At 52.1% G+C, this 8,458-nt stretch overlaps 3 protein-coding genes across 4 annotated transcripts in view; 1 reads left to right on the plus strand and 2 right to left on the minus strand.

Moving 5' to 3' along the window:
• Nucleotides 1–2,097: 2,097 nt before the first annotated feature.
• LY6G6F (lymphocyte antigen 6 complex, locus G6F) lies at nucleotides 2,098–5,902 on the plus strand. Its single transcript, XM_011944731.1, has 6 exons — nucleotides 2,098–2,187; nucleotides 2,689–3,018; nucleotides 3,102–3,365; nucleotides 5,249–5,404; nucleotides 5,574–5,640; nucleotides 5,790–5,902. The coding sequence occupies exons 1-6, from the start codon at nucleotides 2,136–2,138 to the stop codon at nucleotides 5,812–5,814; spliced, it is 894 nt and encodes a 297-aa protein (XP_011800121.1). The 5' UTR covers nucleotides 2,098–2,135; the 3' UTR covers nucleotides 5,815–5,902.
• A 524-nt stretch (nucleotides 5,903–6,426) lies between these two features.
• Nucleotides 6,427–8,458, minus strand: part of CLIC1 (chloride intracellular channel 1) — a 30,059-nt gene continuing 28,027 nt past the window's right edge. The window contains exon 8 of the transcript XR_001002081.1: nucleotides 6,427–6,454. The gene's annotated coding sequence lies outside the window, so the exon portion shown is untranslated. The remainder of the gene's footprint in view (nucleotides 6,455–8,458) is intronic.
• The window catches only part of LOC105513752, a 2,642-nt gene continuing 1,171 nt past the window's right edge, over nucleotides 6,988–8,458 (minus strand). Inside the window, exons 2-3 of one of the 2 annotated variants that reach the window (XM_011944730.1) lie at nucleotides 7,794–7,919; nucleotides 6,988–7,245 (exon numbers count right to left, since the gene is read on the minus strand). In XM_011944730.1, coding sequence (XP_011800120.1) covers nucleotides 7,232–7,245; nucleotides 7,794–7,919 — 140 coding nt within the window. In that variant the 3' untranslated portion in view covers nucleotides 6,988–7,231. Of the gene's footprint in view, nucleotides 7,246–7,470; nucleotides 7,692–7,793; nucleotides 7,920–8,458 lie in introns of those variants that run through there. The other variant, XM_011944729.1, reaches the window with a different exon arrangement.

Here is an 8,458-nt window from a genome sequence, read left to right on the forward strand (position 1 = left end):
GGGTCTAGCTCTTTCGCCCAGGCTGGAGCACAGTGCCACAATCATGGCTCACTGTCCTGATCCTCCACCTGCTGGGCTCAAACATCCTTCCACCTCAACCTCCTGAGTAGCTGGGACTACAGGCCCACGCCACCACACTCGGCTAATTTTACGAGCTCTCACCATGTTGCCCAGGCTGATCTTGAACTCCTGGGCTCAAGCGATCCTTCTGCATTAGCCTCACAGAGTGCTGGGATTACAGGCGTGAGCCACTGTGCCTGGCCTGGAATATTCTATTTCTTTTCTTTTCTTTTTTTTTTTTTGAGACCAAGTTTTGCTCTTATTGCCCAGGCTGGAGTGCAATGGCCTGATCTTGGCTTACGACAATCTCCGCCTCTGGGGTTCAAGTGATTCTCCTGCCTCAGCCTCCCAAGTAGCTGGGATTACAGGCATGTGCCACCATGCTCTGCTAATTTTTTTATTTTTAGTAGAGAGGGGGTTTCTCCATGTTGGTCAGGCTGGTCTTGAACTCCCGACCTCAGGTGATCAGCCTGCCTCAGCCTCCCAAAGTGCTGGGATTACAGACATGAGCCACCGAGTCCGGCCTGGAATATTCTATTTATTTCTGGGTTTTTTTTTTTGGAGACGGAGTCTCACTCTGTCACCAGGCTGGAGTATAGTGGCATGATCTCTGCTCACTGCAACCTCCGCCTCCTGAGTTCAATCGATTCTCCTGCCTCAGCCTCCTGAGTAGCTGGGACTACAGGCATCCACCACCACGCCCAGCTAATTTTTGTATTTTTAATAGAGATGGAGTTTCACCATGTTGGCCAGGATAGTCTCGATCTCTTGACCTCATGATTGGCCTGCCTCAGCCTCCCAAAGTGCTGGGATTACAGGCATGAGCCACCGTGTCTGGCCTTTATTTTTAGAGTTGGGGTCTTGCTCTGTTGCCCAACCTGAAACTTCTGGCTTCAATCGACCCTCCCACCTTGGCCTCCAAAAGTATTAGGATTATAGACATGAGCCACCATGCCTGGCCAGGCTTCTTTTACTCTCATTATGTTGTGAGATTCAACCTTGTTGCAAATCACTGGGTTTGTTCATTCTCATTGCTGTCCAGTGTTCTACTGTGTTAATATACCACCATTTATCCATAATATAGTTGTACTTCATATAGTTTTTGGTATGTATGGAATATTTCATCAAAATAATTTTTTAAAATAAATAAATTACACATTAAAACTATAATAACTGCATGAAGATCTGCCTTAGGAGTTTTTGCCATTCAGAAGGATGAATCAGCCCGTTAGCCTTCTCCTTGAGTAATAACTTAATACACTCATCAGGGGTTCAGGAGAGATCTGGGGTATGCCAGACAACCACAGGGAAAGTCATTCCAAATCATTTACTGGACACTGACTGGATACACAGTCTTGTGCTGGGTTCTGTGGAGGACCAATGTGAAAACTCAGTTTCTTCACTCATAGCTGACATTTCTTTTTTTTCTTTTTCTTTTTCTTTTTTTTTTTTTTTTTGAGATGAAGTCTCGCTGTCTCGCTCTGTCTCCCATGCTGGAGTGCAGTAGCACGATCTCGGCTCACTGCAACCTCTGCCTCCTGGGTTCAAGCGATTCTGGTGCCTCTCAGCCTCCTGAGTAGCTGGAATTACAGGCATATGTCACCATGCCCGGCTAATTTTTGTATTTTTTGTAGAGACAGGGTTTCACCATGTTGGCCAGGCTGGTCTCGAACTCCTGACCTCAAGTGATCCAACTCATGGCTGACATTTCTTAGGAGTGAAAGAGACCTCAGAATGTACTTCCAGACTGACAGGAGCTAGACAGGCAGGACCACTTCCCTGCATGGTTTTTTGCATGGAAAGTCTTTACTTGAGTCCCTTAGCTGATGTGGAATCAGAAGAGCAAAAAGGTCATCTTCAGAGTGGCCTGGGCTGTGTCCTTTTCTCTCCAGGACAGAAAAGTGGTGTCACTTTTTCCGTGGTAGACATGCTGCTGGACTTTATCGCCCCAGCATTCCCATCCCCTCCAGAGGCCCTTGTCACCCCAGACCAGCAAGTGTGGGCTTTTATCTGGACTCTGCTTCCTCCTTGGGAACACCAGGTCTTGGAGCAAAAGAACTTGGCAGGCTTTCCCCATGGCAGTCTTATTCCTCCTCCTGTTCCTCTGTGGAACTCCCCAGGCTGCAGGTAAGGGGCAAGAGGTAGGTGATTCCTTAGCTGTTTCCAAGGTTGGGGAGGGACTGCTGCTCTTTCTCCTGGGAGCCTGGCAAAGGCATCTGACTCAAGAAGATAGAATTACCCCAACTGACCTCCTCCTGCCTCTGACACTAGGGAAGACCCAGGGGCAACGAAGATCCAGGTTATGCAGTTTCCTTTATAAAATAAGAAGAATGAGTAAATGCTTTCAGAAAAGTTGAAATGAGTAGAAGAGAGGTGGGCATTTGCCAACTCTTTCAGCCCTTTCCCTCTTGCCCTCAGACCCCCTCACTGTCTGGGGGAGAGACAAGGAAAGCCCATACCCTATTCTCTCCACCTGTCTTATTTTTGTAGCTGTCACTTGAGAAAGGTGGTCACCAGCCAGGCCCGTGCTGGGGGACCCCAGAAGGGGAAGAAGTCAGGGTTGAAGATCAAATGGGGGGTTGTTGATCTGATGGAGGGCTCTGGCCTCATACAACCTTCTTCCCACAGACAACATCCAGGCCATCTATGTGGCCTTGGGGGAGGCAGTGGAACTGCCATGTCCCTCACCACCCACTCTACATGGGGACGAACACCTGTCATGGTTCCGCAGCCCTGCAGCAGGCTCCTTCACCACCCTGGTAGCCCAAGTCCAAGTGGGCAGGCCAGCCCCAGACCCTGGAAAACCAGGAAGGGAATCCAGGCTCCGACTGCTGGGGAACTATTCTTTGTGGCTGGAGGGATCCAAGGAGGAAGATGCCGGGCGGTACTGGTGCGCTGTGCTAGGTCAGCACCACAACTACCAGAACTGGAGGGTGTACGATGTCTTGCTGCTCAAAGGTGAGTGGGGGCATGCAGACCAGGGGCTACTGTGGGCCAGGAAGTTTAGGTGAAGAACTGAGGGGTCCCTCTCTCCCCCACAGGATCCCAGTTATCTGCAAGGGCTGCAGATGGATCCCCCTGCAATGTCCTCCTGTGCTCTGTGGTCCCCAGCAGACGCATGGACTCTGTGACCTGGCAGGAAGGGAAGGGTCCCGTGAGGGGCCGTGTTCAGTCCTTCTGGGGCAGTGAGGCTGCCCTGCTCTTGGTGTGTCCTGGGGAGGGGCTTTCTGAGCACAGGAGCCGAAGACCAAGAATCATCCGCTGCCTCATGACTCACAACAAAGGGGTCAGCTTTAGCCTGGCAGGTAAACTGAGGGAGGAGATGGAAAGGGATGTTCTTTCACCTCAGCCTCCCAAGTAGCTGGAATTATAGGCGCCCGCCACCATGCACGGATAATTTTTTGTACTTTTAGTAGAGACGAGATTTCACCATTTTGGCCGAGCTGGTCTCAACCTCCTGACCTCTAGTGGTCTGCCCACCTTGGTCTCCCAAAGTACTGAGATTATAGGTATGAGCCACCACGCCTGGCTCTAATTTTTAAACTTTTTGTAGAGACAGGGTCTCGCTATGTTGCCCAGTCTGGTCTCAAACTACTGGCCTCAAATGATCTTCCTATCTTGGTCTCCCAAAGTGCTGGGGTTACAGGCATGAACCACCGCACCTGGCTATTTTTTCTTGAAAGGGTGAATTACTATAAAGGGTGTGAGGGAAAAGTGTGGTTATGGCTGGTGGTCTGCTCTGTAGTTGGCTGCCCATGTGTGAGCAGGGAGCATTGCCATTCTCTATTTTTTATTTTATTTTATTTTGTTTATTATTATTATTATTAGGCCAGGTGTGGTGGCTCAAGCCTGTAATCCCAGCACTTTGGGAGGCCAAAGCAGGTGGATCACTTGAGGTCGGGAGTTCGAGACCAGCCTGACCAAAATGGAGAAACTCCATCTCTACTAAGAATACAAAATTAGCCGGGTATGGTGGCACATGCCTGTAACCCCAGCTACTCGGGAGGCTGAGGCAGGAGAATCACTTGAACCTGGGAGATGGAGGGTGCAGTGAGCCAAGATCACGCCATTGCACTCCAGCCTGGGCAACAAGAGCAAAACTTAAAAAAAAAAAATTGTATTTTTAGTAGAGACGGGGTTTCACCATGTTGGCCAGGATGGTCTTGATCTCTTGACCTCATGATCTACCCGCCTTGGTCTCCTAAAGTGTTAGGATTACAGGTGTGAGCCACCATGCCTGGCCTTTTTTTTTTTTTGAGATGGAGTCTTGTTCTGTTGCCCAGGCTGGAATGCAGTGGCGCGATCTTGGCTCACTGCAACCTCTGCCTCCTGGGTTCAAGCTGTTCTCCCATTTCAGCCTCCTGAGTAGCTGGGACTACAGGTGCCTGCCACCATGCCCAGCTAACTTTTGTGTGTGTGTGTGTGTGTGTGTGTGTGTGTATGTGTGTGTTTTGAGACAGTCTCTCTCTGTCACCAGGCTGGAGTGGCACGATTCCAGCTCACTGCAACCTCTGACTCCCTGGTTCAAGTGATTCTCCTGCCTCAGCCTCCCAAGTAGCTACAATTACAGGCATATGCCACCATGCTAATTTTTATATTCTTAGTGGAGCCAGGGTTTCACCATGTTGGCCAGGATGGTCTTGATCTGACATGTGATCCGCCCGCCTCGGCCTCCCAAAGTGCTGGGATTACAGGCGTGAGCCACAGCGCCCGGTCTCTTTTTTGTGTTTTTAGTAGAGATGGAGTTTCACCATGTTGGTCAGGCTAGTCTTGACCTCCTGACCTCAGATGATCCACCCATCTCGGCCAGCCAAAGTGCTGGGATTACAGGTGTGAGCCACTATGCATGGCCCCAGTTTTTATATTTTTAGTAAAGATGGGGTTTCATCATGTTGACCAGGCTGGTCTTGAACTCCTGACCTCAAGTGGTCTGCTTGCCTTGGCCTCCTAAAGTGCTGGGATTACAGGTGTGAGCCACTGTGACTGGCCGCTGTTCTCTATTTATGGGTCAGGGTGAGAGGCCTGGAAAGGGGCAGAGTAGGGTGGAGGATATTGGGGGCAGGGAAACTTACAAAGTCTTCTGTTGGAAGAGCCCACCAGACTGTGGAGGGGAGGCCTCTCTTTGGGGCACAGGGACAGGCCCCCTCACTGCCTCCTTCCCATCCCTCTGGTCTGGCTCTTACTACAGCCTCCAAGGATGCTTCTCCTGCCCTCTGTGCCCCTTCCATGGGCTGGGACATGCCTTGGATTCTGATGCTGCTGCTCACAATAGGCCAGGGAGTCATCATCCTGGCCCTCAGCATTGTGCTCTGGAGGCAGAGGGTCTGTGGGGCTCCAGGCAGAGGTGAGTTCCTCCCTCCCGGGGGGAAGAAGAGGGCACGTGGGTGGGAGGCAAAGGGCTAGGCTCGCACCCTGCCTCTGTACCCCACCTCCTCTAGGGGAGGGGCAAGGAACACGGCTCTAAGTTGTCTGCTGACTTCTCTTCTGTATCCCTGATGGCTCTTTCTCCCCAGCTGCCTCGATTCCTCAGTTCAAACCCGAAATCCAGGTCTATGAGAACATCCATTTGGCCCGTCTCGGGTGAGGAACAGCTAGGGAACAGAGGCTTAAATCCCGGAGGGGACTGGGGATGGGAGAGGAAACACGGGTTGGGTTGGGGAGGGGCCCTTGTTCCTGAGGACATGAAAAGTAGAGGTATCCTTAATCCGTCTCTCTGGAAAATCCCACAGCCCACCTGCCCACAAGACCAGGTGATTTTGGTGACATCTGCTGGGAAGTGTGACCTGCTGTTTCACTGGCCATCTAGCACCTGGAGTATTCCTCGACAACCTTGGCAAGGGGGGCAGGACTGCAAGTTCGACTTCACTGTCCAGCTGGTGTCCAGCAGCCACCAAGCTGTGTATGGGGAGGGGTGGGGGACTGAAGGAAAGGAGGAGCATTATTCTGTGATGTCACCTACAAAAAGGTTTGGTCTCCTGTCTTGTAGTAGCCAGTGGAGGGATGGCCCTGAGCCCGTAGTACTGTGGGGTTGAGGGGAGCCTGAGGTTGCTGGTGGGGGCAAGGAGGATGGGTGTGAGCAGGGAGGAGACAGGAATCTGGAGACTTGAGCAATGGTGGGGAATCCCCCACCATTGCTCAAGAGAGAGATGGACAGAGAGAAAAAAATAGAAGCACAAAGTGGGAGGACGGAGTGACAGAGAAAATGGAAAGACTCAACCCATCTCTAAATTAAGCCAGACCCCCACTACCCAGTGTGTCATCCTCACAAAGAAGAGAGGGAACAAGCACCTTTAATCAACCCCAGACTTCCTCACATGCAAGGGGAGGGAACTGAGTAGGATAGAGATGCCTGTGCTCGGCTCCAACCCGGGGCCCCTCCTTATTCTTCCTTATCCTAGGCACACACTCTTCCCTGTGGCGCTCTACCAGGGCATTCTGAGCATGTGAGCAGCTATCGCCACTCTGGCACTTCCTCCCTACTGCCCTGGGGTCACACCCTATTTCTCGGGGGCAGAGGGAGTGTCTACTCAGGCTGGCAGGCCCAATGGGGGTGTATTATTTATTGGGCCGGGGCCATGCTGGGATGTTTGTGAATCATGGGCGAGTCTGGGCTGGTGAAGCAAGGGAGGGTATTGATGCTCCCAACTTGGCCATTCCTCAGTCTCAGGCAGAAATGAGCTGAGCTCCAGCCACACCGTCACAAGCAGCTCCACTGGGTGCCCTTTTGTGTCTCTGCTCAAGCTTGGGCCTTACTGGAGAAAAGCTTTCTCAGAAGTCTCACCTAATACCTTCAGGCTGCAGGGGCTTACACTAAGCCATTGGCAGGATAAAGGAAGCAAATGACACAGATGGAGAATGAGGGAAGTGCTGTGGTCCAGGTTCCAGCTCCAGCCCAACCCACCAAGCAGCTATAGTTCACTCTTAGAGCTCACACACACACACACACACTGCAGTATCTACAGTATTACTGTACTCCTAGATAGACCTTTTATTAAAGGTACTCTTCATAGTCCCCCAAGCCCTCCATCCTGAGTTCCCAACCTACCACATTAGTCTTTCCTAGCAAGACTCTCCTCCTTACCATACCTGATGCCGCTTTGATCCCCTTGCCTGAGATCCACAGTGTCATCAAAATGCCTGCCTTGCCAGTGACCTGGGCTGACAGGGGGCATCAGCAATGGGCATCTAGAAAAGACAAAAGACACAGAATAGGTGTTCTTTATGAGGTTGGACTGTGGGCAGGTGCCTCCCCAGGCCTTGTGAGGGGTCTGTGAGGGGGTCTCCTGAGAGATCTGGGGTCTCTGTACAAAATTAGGTTGTCGGGCGTGTCTCAAAGTGTCTGTGCAGGTGTTTCCAGGGCCGTGGTGATGGCGGCGGAATCCTGGGTTGGGGGCTGCAGATCCACAGAAGCTAGTGGAGGAGGTGTCCTCTCCTGGCGAAGCTGGCCACGAGGAGGGGCAGGGAGGCAAGGAGGCTGGTGAGCTGCTGTGAGGAAGCGGCCATGTTGCACAGGTCCTGCTAGCAGCAGTGGTGCCGCAGAATGTAGGAGCACAGCCAGTAGATGGCATGGCTCGGCAGAGGGCACTGGGCCCTTGGGAGGCAGCCTTTTCGCTCGATGATCTCACTCTGATCTGTGGGATGAAGGAGGCATGCTGAGGCGGGGGCCGCAGGAAAGGCGGGATGGATGGAGGTAGGGAGCCGCCTGGAGAAGGTCCATTGGACCAGAGTCCTACCTGAGGTGCCAATACTGATGCTGCAAGCTTCATTGTCCTGACACTTGGTGGGAACAGGGTAGCAGGGTTTGGCCAAGCTGCAGGTGTGACAGCAGAGCCTTCCCCGGGCAGGGGACAGGGTGAGACCTGTTGAGGCAGCAGAGATTAGGAGAGCAGGAGAGGCAAACCCTCCCTGTGGGGCAGGCAGAGGCTGGATCCGGAGAGGGATCTCAGAGAGAGGTGACACACAAAGCAGAGAGAGGAAAGCTGTGGAACAAGGGAGGAAAGCAGACAGAAGTAGAAAAAGTGACCGGGCGCACTGTAATCCCAGCACTTTGGGAGGCTGAGGCGGGCGGATCATGAGGTCAGAAGATCAAGACCATCCTGGCTAACATGGTGAAACTAAAAATACCAAAAAATTAACCAGGCATGGTGGCACGTGCCTCTAGTCCCAGCTACTCACTAGGCTGAGGCAGGATAATCGCTTGAACCTGGGTAGCTGAGGTTGCAGTGAGCCGAGATCATGCCACTGCACTCCAGCCTGGGTGACAGAACAAGACTCCGTCTCAAAAAAAAAAAAAAAAAAAAAAAGAAAGACACAGAGAAGGGAGGGGAGACCATGCAGGAAAAGAAACAGAGATGGGGCCGGGCGTGGTGGCTCAAACCTGTAATCCCAGCACTTTGGG

The sequence above is a fragment of the Colobus angolensis genome, unplaced genomic scaffold (assembly GCF_000951035.1).
Source record: "Colobus angolensis palliatus isolate OR3802 unplaced genomic scaffold, Cang.pa_1.0 Scaffold236, whole genome shotgun sequence".
Taxonomy (NCBI): Eukaryota; Metazoa; Chordata; class Mammalia; order Primates; family Cercopithecidae; genus Colobus; species Colobus angolensis.

Bases quoted from the DNA above. Each gene is read 5' to 3' on its own strand.
- LY6G6F (XM_011944731.1), top strand. From the start codon at position 2,136: ATGGCAGTCTTATTCCTCCTCCTGTTCCTCTGTGGAACTCCCCAGGCT. The intron at 2,188-2,688 runs GTAAGGGGCAAG...TTCTTCCCACAG, and splicing joins TGGAACTCCCCAGGCTGCAG to ACAACATCCAGGCCATCTAT. The intron at 5,641-5,789 runs GTGAGGAACAGC...AAAATCCCACAG, and splicing joins ATCCATTTGGCCCGTCTCGG to CCCACCTGCCCACAAGACCA.